Source organism: Melanaphis sacchari, unplaced genomic scaffold (genome assembly GCF_002803265.2).
Source record: "Melanaphis sacchari strain LSU unplaced genomic scaffold, SCAv2.0 Contig80_pilon_pilon, whole genome shotgun sequence".
Lineage (NCBI taxonomy): Eukaryota > Metazoa > Arthropoda > Insecta > Hemiptera > Aphididae > Melanaphis > Melanaphis sacchari.
The window spans coordinates 1,402,870-1,430,606 of NW_020271570.1; the positions used below are offsets into that span (position 1 = coordinate 1,402,870).

Consider the following 27,737-nt stretch of genomic DNA (forward strand, 5'->3'; position numbering starts at 1 on the left):
CAGCTCACTCTCGTGAACCTATTATCTTTAGAATGAATAATGTTAAACAATTCAAAAACTATTAATTTGAATTTTAATTTTAATACGTTGAAATTTTCAGATAAAAATATCTTCTAAATTATTTACAGTAGAAAATATATAATTTTCATTTGAAAAACGAAAGTTAATATTTTAACAAGTCACTATAAATAGAAAAAAAAATTTCAATAATTTTAAAATATGCTCTTTCAGCATATTTTAATGAATCACTCCGTGTATCTCGTACACTTAATTTAGAGTACGCATTTACAATTTCAACTGTTATTATTATTATTGTTATTAATTTGTTTTTCAAACCTAACCAACGGGACATTAATTTTGCGATGTCCACGAGTACAGATTACCTGCTTGACGCCAACGCGCGACGATGACGCATGTATAGAAGTAGTTTAATTAATTATATATTTTATCGAACGAAATAATTTTCTCTTTCTATAGTATGTCGCACAGCAATATATTGCCAAATCTAATATGTATCTAAAATATTAACTATATTTTATATTGTAATAACTTATTAACATTATCTTTACGGTTAAATTAAATTAGGTTACTTTAGGACCCGTAGACTAACGGCTCGTTATAATCCACTTTTTACTTTTATCTAGGGTTTTGAATTGACATATTTTTTCTTTTAATCCAAATAATTCGAAATTCAATTACATACATAGCTTTGCTCATACTTAAATAAATAAAACAGCTTTTATTTTGATTGAAATATGCAAAATACCTTGCTTTTTTATAAATAATTATATATTTAAAAATTCTGTCGTATTTTAATTCAGAATAAATCAATAATTTTAAAGCAAAGACAAAATTAATTATCAGTAAATTCAATTTCCAACACTACCTACATATATTCATATAAATAAAATATCGTGCATAAATTCGTAGGTAAGTCTTTCACCAACCACCAGTTGTGCGGCGTCGGCCACCCAGGTCTCCAAGTCATAGTACTTACGAAATGGAATCATTTCCCACTTATATAATAATTTTTCCGGGCTTAAATTATAATCCATAATCATTCTTTGTCTAAAATAAAAGCAATAAATATTTAAAATTTAAACAGCATAGGACACGTACGCAGTACAGTCATAGTTTTGTATTATATGGTTAAATATTTTTAGACCTTTACACAAACATTTAATATCGTACTTCTTACAGAACACGATTTCATTTTGGAATAAGATATAATTCGATCCACATAATGTGTGTTTGTTTAGCGCGAATAATAATGTACTTTTAGAGTATGCAATAAGTGATACCTACAACCAGCTATACTCGATTCGCGACCAAACCAGAAACAGACCGTTACGTACACACTACGTGCATACAATATTACATAGGGTATTGTGCACATAGTACACGTATGTAACGTTCCACATACACTGCAATATTGTTAGTTGATATAATAGTAAGTGTGTACATAATGCACATAATATATTTTACACAGAAAAAAAAAATCGACCCTTAGAACATATGTCTTTTCACCTCCGTCACCGAAGCGCTACCTCCGTATACCTAGCCTGTGTGTATATATTGGCGTCGCAGTGCCCGCGAATATAATAGGACCTAACCTAATCCTACGACGTGGCGTACATAGTAATGTATATACATTTATGTGCATATCGGTATATATGTATATAAATATAACCATGATAACAGTGTATCTATTATACGCGTCACTGCACTGCCGCTATTACTGTACCTACGGTATATTAATGTGTTCCTCGACTGCAGTTCTCTTTGGTCATCGCGCCCTTTCCTGTTGCTCAGTAGATTTTCCGTATATCTAAATACATATTGTATATTATTATTTAGGTATTATGTTATTATAATAGTCCCCGCGTAACGATATGCGAATACTTTATTTACTTATACAGCGCGGTTTGACATGATAGCATTGTAACAAGGCGCGACTAGTGTTATATATAGTATACATGTGCAGTATTATTATTATTGCGTATTCGTATAATATAATATTATATTATGTGTATACACATATTATTAATAATATAAAACACGAAATAAACTGGGGTCAAGAAAAACACAAGTGTTATCGTTATTTATATGTAGTTTCGATAGTGAAAAACAGTTAAGAATAATATATGGTCATATAAAAATATAATATGTACATTATATTCAACATTTCAACCCCTATCTGTATAACTATAATGTTATATATATATATATACAGAGTGATTCGCCAAACACGCTCACCCCCTTTCTCTTCTTCATTAATTCAGTTATTCGAAATCAGAGGAACTTAATGCCATATTTGAGATTTTTCATACTATTTACTAAAATAAATAGATCCAAGATAAAGAAATTAAAAGAAATAAGAACCTTGGTGACTTATAAATTTTAGAATCAATATTAATTAGTTATATTAAAATCTATTTGCATTTATAATTTGTAACAATGATCCGAGACGTATAATAAACACTAATTCAATTATCATTTTTATTTTTAAGTACCTATATTTAAAAATTCTATAGATCCTGTTTTGAATAAATTCATTATTATTTATTACATTTAAAAAAATTGAGCTAAGTATGTTCGGTGAATCATCACGTACACAACTTTTAAGACACATGTGTAGATATACGTATTTTTCATAAGAAGGGAATGTCAGAAATAATTGATAAAGAAAATTAAACTAATATGACGTTACCTAACCTAACTTACATAGTTATAATGCCATATTTAATCTATTTTATGTTATAACCTGTGTAACGCATCAGCCTATCGTTAGTTAGTTGCACGTCATAATTGGTATTATCATCAACCAAGCTTAATGCAATACTACTATAGAATTTTAGTAATGTGTATACTTGATAATCAGAAAATACAAAAATTACAAAAAGTTTGTAATACTGAATTTTATTTTTACATTTGCAGACTTAAATTTTTACTTTTAAATGGACTTGGTTTATGTAAATTATTAAACATATTAACCTGCGGTGGATCGTTATATATTCTACCAATATTAATTTTCTATCCTGATTTTTTGAAGAATGATTCTTGAGCAAGATCAAAAATAAATCGTTCAACTGAACGTTAATTTGAAAAGAATATAATAATATATGTATCATTTAATTTCACGGCTAGGTATAAAATACATTATATTTTATATCTGCATATATTTAATAAAATAAATGTAATATAGATTGTTATTCTGTAGAATTAAAATGAAAATATCAAAACGCAAATGAAAATTAAATAAGTCGCATTAAATATGCTATTCTGTAAAAAAAATTTTACACCTAGATAATTATGAACAAAATTATTATACCTATAATTATGCTGACGGATCGTTCATTTATGGTTTAGGCAATAATTACCTATGTATTATACTCCATTTATACTTTGAATCAATTGCAATATTAATAGTATGATAATAGGTATTATAGATGTAATATATCATACGATTTATGTCACTTAGCTATTATAGTTACCTATTATTATATAGTGTTTTGCATATTCCTTATCATATAATATAATACCATACTGTGTAATTATTTGTATTAAAAATACACGCTTTTATTACCTAATATCTTTACACGTCTATACCCTTTGGATGGATTTTTTCAAACAATTTGTAATTTATTTATTTTTAATTTTTATTATTATTTTTCTTCTTTTTTAGGAATGCATCAGTCGCTGAAACGCAATGCGGAAAATGGCGAGTGGCAATCGGTCGATCCTCACAATGGACAAACCGATAACCTGGGTCAATCGTCTTGGTAAACGACACTGATAAGTAACGACATAACATAGACAATATAAAATACAATTATCAAGAGTTATCAGATATTTAGCAAAACATATATATCTATATATATATATATAGATATAATATAATAATATCTAAGTCTAAATCTGCAATAAACGTGACATGGAGAGTGTCACTGTTGTCGAAGAAGAACTGACAACTATGAAGTACGTCAATGCGACGCCCGAGTTTACAGTCGAAGAGATAAACTCATTTTTTTTCTACGAAGTAAGTTGACACCGATCAAAACCTTTATTATATTTTGACTTCAAATCCCTATTAAAACAAATATATTATTATATATTACGTTAAATAATATGTATATTATATATTATTATACATAAATACTTAGATCAAGCCTAAATAAAGGGGAGGGCACAAGATTTCAGATTTTTTTTTTTTAAACGCATCTTTCTTTTTATTATAAATATTACTTTTTAAATACCTATTGTAAATTAAAGAAATTAACTAATAATTTTAAATGTTAATGTTAATAAAAATATCTGTTTAAAAAAAAATTTAGATCTTGAAGATAAAACACTCGATGCTTCTTAATTTCTATGCTGCATTTTAATATTTTTATAGGTACAATTAGAAATTTTACGTTACGATACAAACATTTGCCACAGCAATAACTAGAAATACATTTTCAATTAAATACTCAACACGAGTTCTATTTAATATCTTATAAAAATATATATACAATTATAAACAATTGTATTTTAATTTCATATTGGAACCTTAAAAATTTTAATCCATATTTTACCTAGGCGGAATTAAGGAAATTACTTACTTCATCCACCCAAAGCAATATAAATATGACTATATCATATTATGCGGTGTATATACACTTATATATGTGTTTACTATTATGTATGTGAGCTCGCTCCATGGTGTACCAACGCAGAAACATACTATTGGTTTAAAGACACCGGACGATTTATAACACAGTAAATCCTTGTGAGACGCCATACATATTATGTATTTGTATTAAAGCCATTAAAAGTATATAATAATATAAGATAAATATTAAAGCTTGTGTCGGATTATCTGTAGTGAGAATTAATGAACAAACAAATAGTGCGTACGAAATTAACCTTAAAACAATATAGAGCTTTACTCTCCAGAGCGTCTTTACAGATGAACACATATATATATATATATATTCAATGTTGTATACCTTCTACACATGGCCATGTCCTAAACGCCGCTAAAGCTCCGTTCGATAAATTATTATAGTAAAAATACTGTAACGGCAACCGAATCCGTATAATATGTATACGTATAACACCGCCTTTTTCAATACATATATGCATGTAATATATTACAATACTAGCTGCTGCTACTGCTCTTTTTGACACGCACACGTTCGTACTGCAATATTATACGAGTCCCGAGGGATTGGAAAGCAATAAATATCTATAGTTTCTATTTCGTTTACTGATTTTTAAATTTTCGATTTCTGTCTTAATTTTTAACACCGGAATAGAGATTGCAATTTCAATTTTAATTTTTTATACCTATTTGTATATCTTCCGGTTTTGATTTTTTTTTTCAGTTATTATTTCAGTTTTGATTACTAATTTTCATTTTTAAGCCGACCGATTTTCATTTTTTTCTTTTTATTCGTAGGTGCTTGTTTTAATTTCCAATAACATCAGTTTTAAGTCCTCCGTAATTCAATTCTCTAGATTCTCTGCTAACCCTGGTGCCACTTAAAACAATAACTCATACAGTCGTATATTACATGGTAATAAGCAAAGTTCTTAAATAAAAATATGCATTTTTCCTTTGTTATATCAAACCCATAAAAATAAAGAACACATAATTAACGGTTTTTACGAGTTATTATAATTAACAGTATACCTCCGATTGCCTCTATAACTTCCGCAACTGTCGAAGTTCCGTATACTTCTTCAATGTACAGAGTGATTCACTTTTTTTAAGAAAATTAAATTTGTTTTACTCTCGAGAAATTAATTTAATCAATTAAAGTATTTAATGACTCGACTATTAAGTATTAGCATCTACTTGAAAATCCTGAAAATTATAATACGAATAAAAAATTAATTTAATAATGATAAGGAGCTACGGGATAGTAATAATTAGTGTTACGAACCACACGCGAGTACCATTATTTACTGCAGGTCCACAGTCTATTACATTTACATGATTTCTATTCAAAGGTTTTTGAAAGATACCAAAATATTATTATTTATTAGACATGTCCGCCCGATAGATGGAGACCGCAGTGTCCACTGGTGCATTGCATCCCCGATTTATCATCCCACCCGTTGTACTGATTCTGCACCATTTTGTATACACGGCCAAAACACCACTTGTAACCGGAAATTTCCATCATCCCTAAACACATTTAATACAATACTATTATAATAATATAATAAAATCGTTAACTCACCCTTGCTAAATATATTACTATTTTACGCCCGGTCTGTATAATAATATATTCGCACCATATTATTGTTATAACTGCGTAGGAAACATTGCACATATGTCTTATCCAGTCTCGATCTCGCAATAAACTTATTATAGGTAACGTTTGTTAATTTTTTTTTTTTTTTTTTGGTAAAATACCATTGAGCTCACGATTCTTATCAAAAAAACATAATTAGTATTACGATTGAGTACGCTTCTTTTTTTTTTCTACCGACGTTGCCAATAATTCAATCGTTTTGATAAGACAATAAAGAATTGGTATAAATTACCGTCTAAGTGTAAGTGTTTCTATTATGTCTACAATATACTATAGATTTCTATTCGATATTTATAAATTCTATTTATATTAATACGCTCTATTCATACATATTTTTAAACAACGTTTTAATAAATTTAAATGCTGATAATTTTAAATTTTAGTTATGAGCTTATGATTTACTTAATATAAAATTCTCTTGACTTCGCATACAATTAAACAAATTCAATAATACAAGTTTAATTATTATCACGGAGAAATAAACAAAAATAATCAAGTTACCAAGTTATTAACTACTGTAACTGTAAGTTAAGTTTAACTAATTAAATGACTAGCCCATCCTTGATTATACACCAGAAATATAAATAAAACAATTTTATATTTTTGTGTATTAACTTAGTTGTAAGTTTTTTACTGTATGCCAGAAACAACGGAGCAGAAAATTATAGATCTTTCTTAAATATTCAACTACATATTTACACACGTATACATAGACATAGATCAACTGTGTAAACATTAAATGAGATATATTTTTAAATTCATGAAATTCTTATAACTTCTATATAAGAATTCCGCATTTTTATATTTTCCGTGAAAATAATTATTTTAAAACTGTTAAACTTTGTAGTCCGCACGTTGTAATAACAAAATATATTATGCCAAAAATAGTGTATCACACAAACTTCATATAATAATTTTAATAGTACATAATATTTGTTTTGCGAGGATCACGAAAGGCGCGAGTCGTTGTTATTTATTCAAATTATATCATTAATTATTATATTGAATTATATTAGCCAAAGCCCAAAGTTATAACCACCGGTATATTTACTTTTGGTGTTGAAAAGTATTCATCATGCCTAAAAATAATAATATTACCTTGCAAAAAACTGTCGAAATGATTCAGACGGAAATCACGATTCGCAAGCGCGTATGACAGTTCGACGACGTCATCGCCATGTGTTTCTCTTACCTCTGCCGACTAGGCATACATCGCCCGCACGTTCGCACGTGCGAACCACCGCAGAATACAATTAGTGAATCTCGGACGATCGCCAAATATCATACTATTAATAATTAATAATAAATACAAGTATAACGATAACATTATTTTATATCGCCGTATACGGGATTCGCATAATATATATATTATTATAATAATAAATCGTATACAACGATGATACTTTAATGGCATTTGGCACGTACAACGGTAATTCATTATTAATAATTATAATTACGTTTTCGATATATCGTCAAAATATAATATCGTAGGTATTGTTTTTGCGGTAACCAATTATAATACAATGGAAATAATATCGTATTAGACCCTACGTATAGGCATAAGAAATTCATCAGAGACGACAAATTGTTTTCTAATGTGAAATATAATAGTAAGAATAATAGCGAAACAGAATACTCACGTGTTTAGGAGACTTCAAGTATCGCGTATCTGCGTAGACGTATCATTGTCGTTACTATAGTAGTTTATTCATCAGATAACATAACTCGGACAATATTATTTTGATTTTATTTCATTCTGCCAAAGTTAAATTTCCAAACGTTCTAAAGTATATCCACATGTTGATAACCATATAAATAGCAAAATAAGTAACTCGATGACGTAATTAATATACAAATAATATAATTTCTAACCTGGCTTAAAATTATAGCATCGAGTAAAATATTTAAAATTAACACATCTAAACCTTAGGCGCGTTTAAATTAAAATAAAACTCATATGGAATAGTTGCCAAAAGCAACACTTTAATATTATTTAAATTTACTATTCGTAACGTTTATACATATTTGAAAAAATTATTTACGCTTTTTAGTATTTAGTGTTGGCCAACATTTACATAACCAAACGATAATGATTTAAAAAGACCATCATTTCTTTCACATTTAGAGGTACTTACAATGGATTATCGTCGACAGTGTTTTCGCCTGACATACTAACGTTTTATACGTACGAGTATATAATATATTTAATATGTACATTTATCAAAAAATGTCATTCAACGTTATTTTTTATAAAGCGATATTTCTTATTCATGTACCACATATTAGATTTCTGCTTACCACAAATTAAGGCGATTTATACAATTTACCTACCAGTTCTAAACTGTATTCAGGTGATTAATCGGCTAGGTTGTGTACACCATTAGGAGAGATACTAAAAACTTGCAAATGAACGAATCGCGTATATAAAATTCGAGGTTCTCGAGTGTTAATAAATCGAATCTAGCAGTATACATTAATACGTATAAGGGCAAAATTTTGACTTACTATATTTTTTATGAAGATAAATCACACATCATTACATACACTAGAATATTATATTATCGTTCATATATATATATATATATATATGTATATTAGAAAAAAATATATTTTATTTATAGCACGATATAGGTACTAACATATTTTTATAATGATTTTACAGTCGGCTAAGTCTAATGAATTATGAGTAGTCAAATAAAAAATAATTTTTAAAAATATATCACATAATATAATAATTGTTACATAGAAATTCAAAATAGATAAAAAATGGAATATAATACGTACTTCACCGCTCATAAATATCACATTAAATTATACTGTTATTATAATAATAATTAAATCCAACTATTAGCTAAATTGGAATGGCCCGATTTCTTAATAAGGCAACATAGGATTCATGTTATTTTCGGTGGGTATAGAACGCTCTAAATTTTACTATTGCCACGGCAAAAAATACTGTGCAAAAACCTATAATTTTAATAATGATAATAAAACTTTAATAATATAGCTTATGAGCTATGATATAGTCGATATAAAGTTACTGCGTGTTTATTCAAAATTAAAAGAGCAAAATGCTAATAAATTTAAAAAAAAATTATTCATTCAATATTATTGATATATTTTATGTATACGTCAACGTTTCTAGAAAAGTACTCCACTTGCTTCAGACATTACAAAATGAAATAAAAATAATTATTATTTCCACGGGGTCTAATATTATGTACAGTACGGTTAAAATATGCATACATAATTCTGTACGATACGAAAAAAAAGTTTATGATAGATTAGTAACTAAATTATGAAATGTTATATATTAAATTATTATTATTATTATTATTACTGACGTCTAATTATACAGTTTTTATCTAAGGTTGGAAGACCCCAACAACACATTTAAATAGTTTACCCATGTATTTCCATTTAAAAACGTTAAGTAGATATTAACGGTGCACAGAAGTGAAAAAATAAAATATTACAAAACTTTGGAATACAATTTCATGACGCTATTATCATGAAAATAAACAGTGTTCACACGCACATTTATACTACTTTAATTAATGCGGTATCTTCGCTGCCTCCGTCACCGTAACGACGATATGTAATCGTCCATTAGACAAGTTGAGCGAGCGATCGTCGTACGCCGGAGGTCGTTCCGCTTGTCATCTTCGGGCCAGTCGCATGAGAATGTGTACCTACCTATATCGTTCCACAAATAAGCTCATTATTATTATTATATGGCCCAGAATAGTAAACGTGCACAGTTAAAAACTATTATACAGGGTGGTTCACCAAGCATTATAAACTCCCACTTTATTATTTTATAATAGTTTATTCAAATTCTAATTTTTTGAAATTTTAAGTGTATTTAAATACCATGTACTCAAACACTTGAGATTTTTTGTGCTGCTGAAGGAGTGTTTTAAAGTGATTTAAACTATCATTTATCAAATTAAAATCTACATTTTTTAATATCGATGTAGGTACCTAATTCAAAATTCAAACGAGTAGCCTTCCGATTATTAAAATATTTGTTTTAAGAACAATAGTCCTTAAAAATAGTTTTATGAATATATAAAATAGATGTTATGCTGGATCTATAGTATTACTATAGAGATATATTGAGACCATTTTTATAAATTATAAACTAATACTTTAAAAGCACTATAGTACATTTCACCAAATCTTCCAAGTCCGTTATCGTGGACCAATTATCTTTTGTACACAAAATCAACAAACTAAAAAACGATTCGTTCAGATTTTTATTTTTATGTATCAAAATTCAAAAAATATATATTCATTAAATAATTTATAGTTAAAAATGAATTTGTTATTTAAAAAAATGAAAGTTTGTATCTCTACGAGACTCTCCTTGAGTATTACAAAAAGTCTTAAAAATTTGAAAATATGGTCTTTAAGTAAATTAAAAAATTTCAAAAATCAGGATTTAAATAACTGCGTTGTTGAAGAAGAAAAAGAGTATCGTGCTTGGTGGATCATACTGTATAATATGTGGTGTACTGCGATTGCGACTGTAACGCGGTCAACGTGCAAGCTGTATTTGTATATAAGTATATATAAAAAAAACCGATAGAAAGGAGTGCGATTTGTGCACATGTGTGTGTATGTGTGTGTGTGTGTTGTGATAGTCATTTAAAATGCGTATAGAAAGAAGAAGAAAAATAAAAAAAAATACTCGTGTATGTGAGAAATAATAATAATAGTAATCATTAAAAACGGCACAAAGTTGTACGTGACGCGGAAACCAAAACCTCCGCGGACTCAGTGGTATAACCGGCTTAAAACGGAAGACGACTATGCGAAAAACTTACTAGAAGCAAAAAAAAAAATATATAAAACAAAACAATACAATATATTACTCATGTGTTTGGCGCGTGCGCGTGCGCGCGCTCACGATATAAATTTGTCTTGTCACAGCGAGGCGGGGAAACGTCGTCGTCGTTAATAGTGTTCGCACGAACGGACTATTTAGCGCAGCGCCAGAGTCGTGTGGTAATGGCACTGTATAATGTTAAAATTATAATAATATATACGTCGGGTCGTCAACGTATATAAAAATCGTACGCCGTCGTCGTTGTTGGGCGGCGAAATGTTTCGAAGCACCATTGATAGTATAGATCAATAAGAATGATACAGATACCTAGGTGTGTATCGTATAAGCGTACAGTGTACAAATACATCATCGTTCCGTTGGTTTGCGTATTATTTATGTGAATCGTCGGTTTTTTTTTTTTTATATTTATAAAACATAAAAAACGTGAGATCTACAACGATATGCGGACTGAACATGACTACACGTATAACCACCATTAACATTTCGAGCGTATAGAATATAGATAAAAATGTACTTACAAAATGTGTCTTGAAAAAGACACGCATCTGATAAAACGTCTAAGTACGAAATGCATGATACCTATAGCCTATAGGTAATTCACGTACTCGTGTTATATTTTATATGTTTATAAATACTCGTATGATGTGATTATTGATTACAATGATAAAGCTGATGTGCTGACATTTATTTTGCATGTTTGGAGACTTGTGAATATTACTGCATAATATTTACCGACATATTAACTTAACATAACTTCATATTTAAAAATATTTCTCTTAATTTGTTTTCATTTTTTTTTTTTTTTTTCAACGCAAATTTCAATATTTATATTTGACTTTTATTTCCGAAGAAAAAATAGTTATTTACGTTCTTGTTTTCTTTAGCTGTTAGCAATGAATATAAACATCGATAAAATATTATATGCATTTGATCGCTAAAAAATACATAAAATGATATTTTAAAGGGAAATTCAATGAAATAAAATTGCATATATGTAAAAATAAAGACAGATACTCACGGCTGGTATTTTTGATGTTACACACATCAATATAATTCAAAGCTTTACGTCAAAAGAAATAACCCAAACCCGTAACACACCTGAAAAATCTTAAAAAATCAAACACTCGAAAATCGAAACCCATAAAACCCAAATGATCTTTATTCTAAAACACCAAAATTAACTGAACCCGAATGTTTTTTACTTAGCAAATTGTATGTGAATATTAATTCGATATCGCATATAGTTATGAATAAATTAATTATATAGGTACCTATTAATTATTAAATAATGCGAATATACTGGTTTATGTTTACATCGTTTATTGATATATATGCATCATTGATCACTCCATAAAACCGTATTTTGTATGTTTGATTTAAATTTATTAAAAAGTTTGTTATTAAAAATTAACAACATTACTGTAGCTAAATAGCCTATTCAGAACGCCGCGTGATCAGAACCTAATTATTATTACTAAACCTATGAATTTACATCACATAATTATTAAAAAAAATAAAACTGTAATTACTATTTTAATCACTTACCGTCTTAAAAAATAAAACATTATATACAGTAGTGCATGTACTACTTTTAAAATGATTGTGATTTTGTTTCCTACTATTTTTTGCAGACCATACAGTTCACAGTCTTGTGGATATTGTTCTTGTCGATTGTACTAGGCAACGGAGCCGTACTGGTAGCCCTATCGTTCAATAAAGCCCGCAAAAACCGAATGAACTTTTTCATCATGCACCTGGCACTGGCTGGCAAGTATAATTTTTTTACGCTATTTTACGACATGTACATAATTCGATATATATTTTTTTTAATGTCTGATCATCTATTGTAAAATAATAATATGTAAAAATGCACATTTTAATATATACCTAGCATAATACATTGCAAAGCATCTCTCTTTTTTTTTTTTTTTTTTTTTTTGCTATAAAAAATCTCACAAGTTCACAAAAACTATTCTCATAACATAGAATTACAAATTTATTATTTAAATAGTATGTTATATTACGCTATACTATTGAGCCTTTGTGTTAAAAAGTATTGATTTTTTTCGACATTTCCTTCTTGGAAAATATAAAACTGTTAAAACACTTTATGTAATAGAGTCTCGTTAATCCCAAAAACATGGTAATCTGAACGGGCTTGGAAATAGCCGCATCGCTATACTAATACACACATCACACATGTATCATAATTCATTATAATATGCAATATATTATGAACATATTAGTTGGCTATGTATACATAATTATAATGGTTTTGATTGTATTCATTGTGTTTTTCAACAACAAATTTTTTGGATTAATACTGCAATATAGATAAAGATTAATTTCAAAATTTAAATTGCAAAAAAATGTATTTATTTTCTTAAGTCATTCGAACAAATCGTTATCCGAATGGTCCCTTTCCCCAATCTCGTTCGGATTAACGAGATTCTACTGTAATATATAATTCTAACGTTACCTTTTTTTTCACTCTCATATGTGTTAGTAAAACCATAATCTATTATATAATACTACTTAAATAGAAACCAATATAATATAATATAAAAATGATAATGACAGCATGAAATAGTGTCTAGTATCTTCTTAGTTTTACGAAGATAATTCCGAGAAAAAATAAGTTTTCATAACAATATCCTGAATAACGATTTGAGCGTTCGCCGTCAAATAAAAATCACTCTATATAATATAACAATCTATATACTGTCGTATTCAAATTGCGACGATACGTCAGTCGTCATTTTGACAGAGCGAGGATTGCTTGCTTATAGATGTTACATTATGTTATATGTTTGTACAGGTACCAGATATATGGTGTAGATATACGTAATTTATAAGCGCGGCGAGGAGTGAGTTATAAACGAATAGAAAAATATATATTTTGCATGTGCGTCGATTTATTATTACATTATGCGGTAGCATCGTGTCGTTGGCACATATTATAGGTACCTACACATAAACCAAAGTCAAAACTAACCGTGCCAATGTCTATAATATAATAAATTACACCGTATCCTTACCTATACTCATCCGCGTCCGACAATCGCAAGTAATATACATATATAGAGGTACTTTAAACATATTATATTTACATTGATACTTGCACTACCGACCATAATATGGTAATAATATATGAACCTGTTTATTATATTATTACTCATACGCATGAAATACTGTTAAACGCTTGCGCTTAGGCGTGCCACAGTTTACGGCGATGACGATTTTAATTTTTAACGCATGTTAATCCTCGGCGTGCAGAAAATCGAAAATAATATCTTTACCGAAGCCCGAATCTGTTTAAGTGTATACTTAACTCACGTATAACAATATACATATATCTAATAAATTCGAGTAGAATTCGCACGTTTGGGTATGCACACGCGTCTAAATCATGCATAAATTGCAATACACGGCATGGCAGCTATTAGCAAAACCTATTGACTCGGCCGATTTACAATATTTAAAAACGGTTATTTATAAATAATGTATATTATTATATTATTTAAACTACAACAAACTGATTTTTTTTGCCAAATGTATATACTTACATATAATTATTCGATTTCGATTTCAACTCTCGTGGTTTTAAGCGCCCCATATTTTATTGTTCCACACATATAAGCCACGTGCTATTTACTGAATTCTGAACGTCTATATCAAAAACCAATTTCTCTAAATCCTTTCATATAACACTAGTCTAGATGAAATGTATGATCATCTCGTTCAAACGCAAACGCAAATGCAAAATGCTTTGAAACTATTTTCTATTTTGTTTGTGTCGAAAATTCAAATATAATTTATGATATTATAATAAATAATAACATAAAATAAAATGTTTCTGAACAGACTTATTGGTGGGACTAGTGAGCGTGATGATTGACATGATATGGAGAACGACCGTCACCTGGTCAGCTGGTCCGATTGCTTGCAAAGTCGTCAAGTACTTACAGGTAATGTATTTATATATATAATATTATATTAAATCTTATATTTATAATTATACCATTAATTTCGATGTTGTAGTCGTTCAACAAAGATAAGTTTTGGCAATACTATATTATAGTACATACCTATTATACCCGCATAGGAATTGGAGACTTTAACGCTCCTTGAAGCGTGTGCGTTCGTATCTGATACATATTCGTATAAATAATATTGTTTTTCTATTTATTTATTATATTTTATATGGTTTTCATAAAAACCGTGATGAATAAACATGCACACACGATTATATGTGTAACAAACAGAAATATACAATATTTGTATTGCCCTTCGCACGACTTAAATTGTGATCGCAATCATACCGATTGCACGTAGGTAGGTATATATAATTTACTACTGGGTACTATATAAGTGAAGTTGTACCTCTATATAATTTTAAACAATAATTAAAAATGATTTAGTGAACAATTATTATCATTATTTTCACGACTTGTAGTTCATCTAGCTATTTATTCACTTAAGATGTTGTAAGACTAACTACAATATTTTTATAAATGAGTTTATTTTTATCTTACATTTTATCGTTACATAAAATTTAAATAATTGATTAATAAATTATTTTCCAATATGATATAGTAACTTAGAAAAGTTACTATTAATAAATAAACCATTTTTTCAATGGACAAACTGTCAATTTTGTATAATATCTTAATATTTTTATTTTATTTTTCGTTAAAAAAAAATATTTGATAATATTTTAAATATATAATATAATATGTATATTATGAAAAATTAAAATGTGTTAACATTGTTTTAGGATACTGTCATACTGATCGAAAAGTTTTCCATTTTCTGACTGACAAATTGTTTAGTTATAACTTATAACTTGTCAGCTTTTCACTAATGACTTAAATTTAAGTTACTTTTATTTCTGGAAACTTTAAACTTATTTATGCGGTCTACGATACAATAAATTAAATATTAACAAAGTTGGTATATATATTTTATTTTTAATCAAAAACGTAGATTATTAAAATTTAAAAACAATTTTTCTAACCAATTATTAAATACTACAATAGGTACATGTTACACTTTACTAAAACATTATACGTTTTAATACATCTATATAGAGTAACACTATTGATTCATGTTTATATTGTTTATATTAAAATATAGCCGATATGTACCCGTAATTAAATTTCTAGTATAACAGAAATGTATTTATACCTCGTCCGCGATCAGTACCATTGTAGAATAAAAGTGATTTCCCGCGGTATTGATCTTTCGGAAATCACGAACAACCCGTACGTCTAGAGCTATGAACTAGAAGAAAAAAACAAATTAAATAAACACATATATTTATGATATACTACATAAATACGTGGGTAAACGCGTAAGTGACCTCGTGTTTGTTAGTGTAAATATAGTTTATAATAGAATATCAACACCATAGGCGTAGTTAGGTAGGCTTAGCCCATCCTCGGTTCAGAAAATAGCCCCCCTTAAATTCAGCTGAACCCTCCACGAGTCGGTACATGTCTACCCCTAAGAGGGCTACAGCCCCCCCCCCCCCCAAAAAAAAAAAAAAAAAAAAAAATTTGACCACACTACGCCTTTAATCAACACAACGCACTTCATAAAACAATAATATATAGGAATTACATCAATTCGTCGTAGGCATGCATATATTAGTCATCACCACAACCACCGCAGCCATTATATAATTCACGTTAACTTACAGTAACATTTTTTACCATCGGCTAAATAATAATAACTTCGTTAATATAATACTAATAACGGGCGCATGTAAACTCTGCCACAAATACCTTTTTTTACTGTAAACTCCGCCAGAAAAAAAAAACAGGTAAAATTGGGTTCATGTAAACTCCACCACTGAAAAAAATCAATTAAAATTAAGTTCATGTAAACTCCGCCAGTAAAGAAAATCAAGTAATAGTATAAAATTAATATGATATAGATATTATTAAAAAAAAAAATTATAATGTAATATAATATCATATCGTTCACATTAAATATTTAAATCAGAGTAAAAAAATCATAGTAAATAATGTTTCTACCTAATAATCCAAAAATATATGGTATGTCATGTATGTTAACTAAAATGATGTGATACAATTTGTAAATATTCTAAGTCTTGACATTACTCCATTAGTATATATCATCGCAATAGATGTCAACGTATTAATGTAAGAAGGCACGAGGCAATGTGAACACTGAGCAGCTAAACAAAAAAAAATTGACAGAGCTTATATAAACCCATTACAGGTAAAAAAAAAAAACTGACGAAGCTTACATGGCTGTATGTAAACTGCGGCAAAAAAAAAATTAAGATTATATAATCTGCCACAAAACCGATAAGATACATCATATAAACTGTGGAAATTTAATTAGATACCTATTGTATTATTATTTATTTTTATTTTTTTTTTTTTTTTTGATTATACGATTTTTTTAAATAATTTTTAATATAATAATAATATTTTTTAATTTTAAAATTGGTTTTTTGATTATACAATCATTACGATTTAATTTTTAATAATAATATATTTTTCAATTTTAAAAATTGGTTTTTCTTTATTTTTACGCCTAATACTCTAAGAGATACTAATAGCTGTCATAACACGTAATACGTATTATACCTAATTAAACAATAAATGTGTATAAGTATATAAAATAAATTGCCGCAGTTTGTATGATGTATCTTATCGGTTTTGTCGCAGATTGTATAATCTTAATTATTTTTTTGCCGCAGTTTACATATCGACTTTTAGAAAAAGGTAAATTTTGCCGCAGTTTACCATCTCCCGCTTACATTAGACCTTTTATTACCTTTTTATCTTGACCTGTATTCTGGTGGAGTTTACAATCGCCTCTAATAACTAATAAGTAATAATAGTAATTCTATGTGTACAAATACATAATTATATACAATAAGCCACCGCGCGTTTTCCCTTTTACTGTGTTAACTCAAATTTTTTTTTTTTTTCAACATATTTATTTTAATTTGTACAATCTGTAACAGAAATATTTACAATAACCACAATGGAGGGTTACAATAGGTCATGGTTGGCTTGGTTGAAGGAGCTATTCAATAATAGCACTTCATGGCGAGAAAGAAACTAGTAAATTAGTCCACTAAAAGATCACGACACCAGCTACGTTTTAAACGACGGACAGGGTCGCCTGGAATTGTACCTAAAAAGAGGTTTTAGATGAGATGGTTACGGTGATTAGCAAGTTTGAGGTGGAAACGCTTGTATTGGGTTTTAGCGACGTTTTTTACTGTTGGAATGAGGAGGTACATATGTAAGGTGTCATTCGACACATAAAAGGGAGCTTGGGTTATCTGTCGTAGGCATTTTGATTGGAAGGTTTAGATTCGGCTTATGTTGGAGTTTTGGCTGATCCCCAGAGTTGAACTCCATAGGACCAGATAGGTTTGAGGAGTACCTTATAGATAAGGATTTTATTATTATTTAATGAGACGTGATTGGAAGAGAAGAGGAGGTGAAGCTGTCTTTGGCGATTATTGAGTACTAGTCGTTTATTACGTATGTGGGTAGCCCACGTGAGTCGGCGATCTAGGTATAAGCCTAGGTAACGCACATTTTGAACGGTCGGGAGAGGTTGGTTAAATGTGATAGAGGGGCAGCTTATTGGTCTGAGAGTGAATGTGCAGTGGATAGATTTGGATTCGTTGAGTTTGAACCCCTATTCTTTGTACCACTTCGAGAGCATGTCAAGGTGGGTTTGGATTCTGTTGGATGCCTCGAGAGGGTCATGGGCTCAAATTATTAAAACATTAATACTTCTTGTCTCTTGACCTGCTTTGTATACATAACTAATTAAGTCGTTGAGTAGAATATAAGTATTGTTAGCTGCTGTTTGTGTATATATACTCACACTTAATGATTCGATTTTTACATATGTAACAGTGTGTGTTCGGAGAAAGGGAATCACCATTAGGCTAAATCTAAACCAAAAAGCAAAGACATTTGCTTTTTATATTCTTCCGTATTTGGTAGAAACTATTAAACCAAAAATGTTTGTTCTCAAGTGATTATATTTTATACTAGAAAGTTAATAATATTTTATTAAGCTGTCCACCACAAATTACATTTTTTATACAAAAATAAATAAACCCCGATATATAATGTTTATTATTTTATTTGTTCAAGTATACAATATAAATTACATGATCGATGTCGTAATAATTTATTTAGCTCGTATTTTTATTTGAAGGATTGAAGCATATAGAGTTCTAAAGTCCTGAACAGCTTAATCCACAATAAGAATAAATTAGTTTCCTTATTTCATAACTTACATATATTAATAATTAATAATATTATATTTTAAGCTCAGTCCAATACTATAAAAAAAAATTGACTGCTGGATAGTAGTTAATTTATATTATCCGTAGTATCCACGGCAAAATTGTGCTATTAAAATTTAAATAATTTTACAATTGTATTTTAATCATATGTTAATTAATATTGGTAAATACTAGATAGTTAGAACGAATAAATTAAATTAGATGTTATAGGATTTTGCTCTGTACCAAAAGAATTAAAAATAAAACGGAAATTAATTAATCTCAAGATTGTTTTCGGTTTGATTATAGAAATGTTCTATAATATTATAAATAGAGCTCGGAAGTTGTAGGAACTGCATATTGTTCTATATGCTCTCAATTTATAGCAGACTAAATTAGAAATCTAAACTGTACGATGGAGAGTTAAAAAAATTAAAATTAAAAATACATATTGAGCATATTTTATCAATGTTAACTAAAAAAGTGCATATTTTATTGATTTTAAACGCATATTATGCATATTTCATATTTTTCTAAAATAAATTGATTTTTTCCTTTTTTAACCTGTATATTTCAATAAATATTGAATATAAAACTTAAAATGTTCAACGAAGGTATTTATTGTCATTTTCATAATCGCCAATTAAATTAATAACAGTGAACCTCAACCTAACCATTGATGGGTCAATACAATAACTTACCAGGTATTAGAAAACATGTATTTTTTTCGTAATTTCAAAAATACTGAAAAAACATTTTTCATTATATTTTTAGCTCAATAAAATGTCAAAATGCCAATCAGTTATACATTTTTTTCAGTTATAAACAGTTTTTATGCACATTATTATTTTATTAATTTATTAACAACACCTGATGTATTTTTATTTTTTATTTTTGAAATTTAGAATAATTTTTTTGCATATTTAATATCATTTTAGTGCATATTTTGTAATTTTTTCGTGTATATTTCACCTTTTTTAACTCCTACAACTTACAAGCCCTAATTATAAACAATCATGTTTATACTAATATACTCGTAATATTAGCTGTGTATACTTAAGTATAATTCAATTTACTTACATAACTATATCTTCTTACTTGTGTGTGAGTGTGTGTAATATATCTACCTACGTAAAATAAAAATATAAATATATCTATATTCATAATCAATTTATAAGGGATAATTTATGTAAAAATATTGTATATTATAATACTTATTATTTATTATTATTTCAATATATAGTTACATAAAAAATAAATGGGTTGAAGAGATATAATTTATGTACGATAGGGATAAACATATTCGCAAAACGTTCTATGGCACATTCTAACTTCTAAACAACAGATAAACACGACTAACACGACCACAGCTACTTGTTTTGAAGGCGAAATAATATATTTTAAACGTGCATTTCAGGTGGTTGTCACGTATTCGTCTACATACGTCTTGGTCGCACTCAGCATCGATAGATACGATGCCATCACGCACCCGATGAATTTTTCCAGTAGCTGTAAGCTGAAAAAAGAGAAAAACAGAAACAGAATTTTTTAATAAAAAAACTATATTATTTTCATACATTTTCAGGGCGTCGGGCCAGAGCATTGATCGGATGCGCTTGGATTTTGAGTTTCGTTTTCGCCGTACCTAGTGTATTTATCAACGAAGAAACAATAATACAAGGTAATGATCTTATCTATAATGTCTTAAATAATAAACAGATATAGGTACTCATAGTATTTTATAATAATTATATGGTAATTTATATTAATATAATATGCAGGTTTAATACGCAAATTTGAGTATATTTTTTAACCTCCAATTTTTCTTAGGATTATCAACGAAAGGATAGTTAATAAACAATGCGAGAGTATCTCAAACTATACTTATTAAACCTTATAATATATATTTCAAGTTTGTAGAACCTACTTAAACATCTATTTATAAATACTATTTAATCTATGAGTGTACATAAGAAATAAGTATATATAATAAAGTTTATTTATTTTCCATAAAACAACAATAGTAAATTAGGTTAGGTAAGGTATTATATCCTGGAAGAATCTTCACTAGAATAATAATGATGAATCAAGTATTGGATTAATTGAATATTAAATTAAATATCCTATACAAAATCTAGTATCTATTATTAGATTCCTTTGTATTTTGGAAATATATTTTCCAAGTTTGTAAAAAGATAATTATATAACTACTAAATCAAGTTTAAAAAATAATTAAATAATTTTAGTCAATTTACCATAATATAATAATTTGGGAATGGTACAAAGAAAAATGTGAGAAGCAGTCTTACTTCTTTTTATATTATCTTAATGCACAAATCAATAATCATACTGTGAAGTACGATTTTTTATAAAAAAAAAAAAAAAAAAAATGATGCTGATATAAGCATGCGTTTAAACCGATGTCAGCCATTAGGTTAATTTAGGTAATGACGTTTAATTGAAAGTTAAGTTATACATTTTTATAACACTCCAATAACGCAATAGTTATTACTTATTATAGACTATAGTAGAATACAGTTGAACTGCAGCACTCGAATTGGGAGTATAACTATATTATAATATAAACGAAGAAAACTGAAATCGATAAAAACATAATCTATGTACTGATTATTTTATTATTAAATTTATTCCATCCATTAAAATAACTATACTCATATAAAAATAATCGCTTCAGCGTCTCCTTTCTAGTAAGCTATTTCTACTGTCTAATACGATTAGATTTTACAAAAAAAAACAAAATAATATTACGACTCATATAATCATTTACGGTTCGCGAACACATAATAGCTTATTTTTTCATTTGTACTTTTAATTTAAAGAACGCTCTGAATTTCTCTCCCCCCTATGGCCTTATTGCTCCCAAAATAACAGAGTTATTTCAATATCTTTTGGTATAAACGCGTAAAACTATTGTCCAATGGAGTAAACAATTCGTTTAAACACTTTAAACTATAAACACGCGCTAAGTCAGAGTAGAATTTTAAATTGTACCACCTCGTAGTTTTTATATAATTTTTACTAACCATACCACACATAATTGTTGTAAAAATTGACGATTATTAACTTTTACCAGTTAACAAAATAAAACATAAAAATCATTCAAATATATTATTTTGTTACTTTATCATGTTATCCTAGCGTCTTTATATTTATCCATAGATCAGTAGTACTACTAATACAATCTAAACCTTAAAATTTAAAGCTATCATAAATATTATTAGAATACTTAATGGATATTGGTAAATTAAATTATTAAACATTTTTACTAGGTAGAAAATGAAAATAATAAAATCCCTTTGTGTCGTATAATAAATACTTTTTATTATTACTCTAAATAATACCGATGTATTTAAAAATAATAACGAGTTGGCCATGAAAAATGTTTTATAATTATCAAATTGTTTTCACTAAGTATTTGATTAATAGCTCAAAACTATAATAGGGATATATTATTATATTTTATGTTGAGTAACAATATGTATTGTAATACATTATGTATTATATTTTCAATATACATTTTTAAAACAAACTAGGGTTCTTCGTCACCTTTATTTCTAAGCTTTTTAAATTATTTGTAATATCCCTCTCTATATTTAATATTAATAAATTGTGGGAAAATGTATTACTGCAGCATTGTTTAGAGCTAACTATATATTAATTGGGAATATATTGTTTGAAATATAACTAGAAAACAATCAAAAAATATAAGGCTTCGATATTTTGGAGGTACACAAATCCTCTTGGTGCCCTCTACTGTAGTATGAATCACTGTCTCGATAATGCCGGTCATCTTATTATACGAATATCTTTCCCATAATTATAATGACTTTCAAGTAATTTTCCTTTCGCCTGCAGGTCGCACTCAATGTTGGATCGAAATGTCACCATGGCAGTGGAAATTGTACATAAGCATAGTGGCTACAACAGTGTTCGTCGTGCCGGCAATAATCATCAGCGGATGTTACGCTATTATCGTGTACACGATTTGGTCCAAAAGCAAACTCCTGTCACCTGCCAAAAACAACACGTTACAACGTGGCGCCAAAAGTGAATTATTAAATATTAAAAATTATGATTACATTGGTACCAATGATAAACGTCTAATATTAATAATATGATCGTTAACCAAGGGTGCCAAAAGAGTGTCATGAAAGGATTGTAGTGATAGGAAGTGGCTTGATAGGGGAGAAATGTGGAAATCAGTATTTATATTTTTTGAATAAACTATTGCAGAAAAATAAAAGTTTTCAATTGATTTTTGATTTTTTTGTAAAAGTTTAAAATATTATTAGTGATTTCTATATCGTTGCACAATATCAATACATTTTTTTATGATTTTTAATTATATTTTCCATTTCTTTAAACTTAAAATATTACTCAAATTTTTACTATTTTCATTTTAAACACGCCATTGTCATTTACAGAACCCGAAGAACACGACATCAGAAGGTCCAGTTCACGGGGCATCATACCGAAAGCGAAAATCAAGACCGTAAAAATGACGTTTGTTATTGTATTTGGTTAGTACTACATTTTTCTTATAAATCTAACCTATTATTATTATCCGAGCCGGATTAACGTATAGGCAGTATAGGCAATTATCTATAACTCTAAATTTACCCCCACCCACCCACTCAAAAAAAATAAAATCGAAAATCCCCAAAATGATTGAATATTTTTCAAAGTATTAAATAAGTACCCATTTTGCAACAATGCAAAAAAATATTTAATCCCCCCCCCCCCCTAAAATTCAATCAAATATCTGCCCACGTAAAAAAAATAGTTAAAATGTGTCTATACTAAAACCAATAATCAATGTAATTACTTTAGTTAAAAAAAATTCTCAAATAATTTAACTGTTAATTTCAATTTTTTATAACTTTAAATTTAGATTTATTTAATATTTCTGGTGTCAATATAACTAGGAACATACCTACCGTATTATATTTCTGTCTAATTTATAAATAATTAATTTTAACAACGACGTTAAAATTAATATTTCAATAATTATTAATACATATATTCCTACCCGCCTAGTCAAATAATACACAATGTTCAAATCTCTTATAAGAACAGTACTGTGATGATTTTTTTTCTTGCGTCGTTTAGAATATCACGAGGCCACACAAACGGGGTATTTGCCCCTTTAACTCTAGTAGGTATACTTGATCTGGGATTTTCCGTCTGTATTACGAGTCATCGACTCTCAACTAATGAAATTTAAACTATAAATTATGTTCGAATTGTAGGCAATAATTGTATATATTTATATAAAACGCGAATCGTTTTCCTTTTCGTTTAAATGTTTACAGTATTCATCCTGTGCTGGAGTCCGTACATAGTGTTTGACCTGCTACAAGTGTACGGCTACATACCAAAAACGCAATCGAGCGTAGCACTCGCAACGTTCATACAGAGTCTGGCGCCGTTGAATTCCGCCGCCAACCCCATCATATACTGCTTGTTCTCTACTCACATTTGCAGATCTCTAAGGTATTAAACGTAACATAATATGCAAGTAATTCATATACTTACGTCTTAACAACAACAACAATAATAATAATAATAATATATTTCGTTAACGGTGCGCGGGCGATCCGACGATCCCGGGAGGGACGTCAAATTCGTACTCAAAACAACACCTACAATTAACCGATAAAATTATAATTAAGTTATGTTTGTAATAACCAAATTGTTTTAACTTATTTTTAAAATAATATACAACTTACTACTAACTATATACTACCAAGTACTTATATAGAACCGACTACCATAAATATATAAATGTATAATTATGATAATTGATAAATATAATACGTCGTATACCGTGTACCTACTCGTTTAGCATCAGTATAATATATTTGTATGTAATATTTTAAAAGCCAAATAAGCTAAACTAGAGAGCCTAGATAATATATAATATATTATTATCTAGGCTCTCTAAGCTAAACAATGTTTTTGAACTCATAAATAATGCATAGAAATAAAAATAGCAATTGCCAAGGATTATATCAATAATAATGTTGTCTCGGATTAACATCATGCTAAAAGAAATGTTTTTAAAGGTTCCTCGTAGAATTTCTAGATAATATCCAATGAATTTCTAGATCGAATATTACACATTAGATACCTCTATGCCTCTATATATAGTTAGGTAGTAGTCTTAAATTACATATTATTAAAACTAAATTAAAAAATTAACTACAAGTAAAAATAGGTGTGCGACTTAATTAAAATTAAAGTTAATTTCAATTTTTAAATCGTTATATTGACCAATAATTTTACATAAAATATTTATCAATACCTATCTTATAAAACAGAAAAATATTACACAACCCGTATCAGTATGAATTTCTCTGTTCCACCCCAACTCTTGGTTCCGAATTTATAAATATATATTATACACGCAATAAATGTACTTTTATTACCATTACAAATATAATTCCGCATTTCCACTTCGTCTTATTAGAAAAATTCTAAATACACTACTGATACGACTAATGCGTCTGAGCAATATATACTTATTTGAATTGTGCACGATATCGCGAAACCCGAAAATCGCATCATCGTTATTATCATATTATGGCTCCAATGTCTAGAAGAAATGATACGACCAAAATAAAAATTCAAATCTTTTTATTAAGTATACCTATAACTATAGTACATAATAAAATACAGTCTGATAAAAACGTTCTTTCGATATTGTTGAATATAATAAATTATATTATACGACGTATACTATAATGTACTTAATGCATTTTAAGTGAATATGCTCATCGTCATCATCCTTTTCACTACGTTTTATTTACTTACATAAAATATATACTACACACATTCAACGACGTCGATTCATCGATTCGGTTTTTGCGATTTGGAATTGGAACGATTCCGAATTTTCTTTGATATAAATTGTTGCGTAAAAAAAGTACTGATTCGTCTGTTTTCTTAAATTGTCGACAATTGCACCCTTTGACTCTATTCGAGATCTTTAGTTACATATACTCGATGTTTTAAGTTCAATGCAAACAATAACTTTATCAACTTTAATAGTTATAATTTATCAACTTAAACCCGTTAAAATCGAAAAAACCTACAACAGTGTGACAATGACTTAGTCGTGTTCTAACGCTCTTCAGGCATGGGCGTCCCTAGACATTTTTCTAGGGAGGGGAGCAAAATTAATTAAAAAATAAATGAAGATTTTTTTATACATTTTATTTATAGTAAGTACCTACCTACCTACGTCGTTATTACAACTAGGTATTATTATTATTATTATTATACATCTTATTTATAGAACAATATTATGTTTTGTCATTATTACCTACATTAAATTATTACAATTTGGTAACAAACTTAAAATACTAGGGGGAGACAAGTGCCCCGTCTTGCAACCCCCCCCCTGGGGACGCCTATATCTTCAAGTCAAATAATAGGTAGGCAAATTCATTACAATATTAAAAAAATAACATTTTTTTGTACTATCTGTGTGACTGTGTAATTAGCTCGGGTGTTTTTTTTTTATGATTCTAACGATTAATTTCGATTTAATTTCAATTATCAAAGTATTTATAAATTTTTATATTGTAAATATAATACCTTGTAGGTATTATGCCACATAAAAAAATAGAACCCTCTGTGTATCTGCCCAGCAATACCATCGCCGCGAACGTTATAGATGCCACGCCACATCCTGTCATGACATCGCTACAACATTTTGCGTTTTTCAAAATAATTTTCAGGCAAGTCCCGCCGTTCAGATGGTTGTTGTGTTGCCGGAACGGAACACAAGAGCAACTGAGCTACACGGAAACACTAACATCGTCTAATCGACAGGTGAACACGTCTCTACTGCGAAACGCCACCGTGCATGTGCACTCAGTGGTAAGGGCTCCCGTCTTGGACCGCATGGGCATTTCGACGGAGAAGAACAGCTATGCCGATTCGCTGCTTTAAAGACGGCCGGGACAGCGCGATCCGCGCACCCCATGCCGTATTACTCTAATACTATTATTATTATTTTAATGATTAATAATACAATATTTATGAATATATAATAAGAACATATTATTATAATAATTATTATTATTAATATTCTGCCCCCGTCCCTTTGTGCAAACGCGTTATTATTATAAGCTATACAACCATCATAATAATATGATAATATACATTTCTATAATTATTAAAACATTATTATTACATTATTATTATAAAAAATTACTATAACTACCTATTATTATTATTATTATTATTATTATTATTATTA

The 27,737-nt window shown here is 28.5% G+C and overlaps 1 protein-coding gene across 2 annotated transcripts; it reads left to right on the forward strand.

Moving 5' to 3' along the window:
- Positions 1–3,922: 3,922 nt before the first annotated feature.
- Positions 3,923–27,667, forward strand: LOC112601974 (cardioacceleratory peptide receptor-like). Of its 2 annotated transcripts, none has more exons than XM_025349879.1 (9): positions 3,923–4,039; positions 12,789–12,924; positions 15,022–15,125; positions 20,868–20,961; positions 21,036–21,131; positions 23,327–23,518; positions 23,896–23,991; positions 24,784–24,964; positions 27,214–27,667. In XM_025349879.1, exons 1-9 carry the CDS (start codon positions 3,935–3,937, stop codon positions 27,425–27,427), a joined length of 1,218 nt encoding a protein of 405 aa, XP_025205664.1. In that variant the 5' UTR covers positions 3,923–3,934; the 3' UTR covers positions 27,428–27,667. The 2 variants fall into 2 exon arrangements, with proteins under 2 accessions (XP_025205664.1, XP_025205665.1); XM_025349880.1 differs by having other exon boundaries at positions 27,078–27,307.
- The last annotated feature ends 70 nt before the right edge of the window (positions 27,668–27,737 follow it).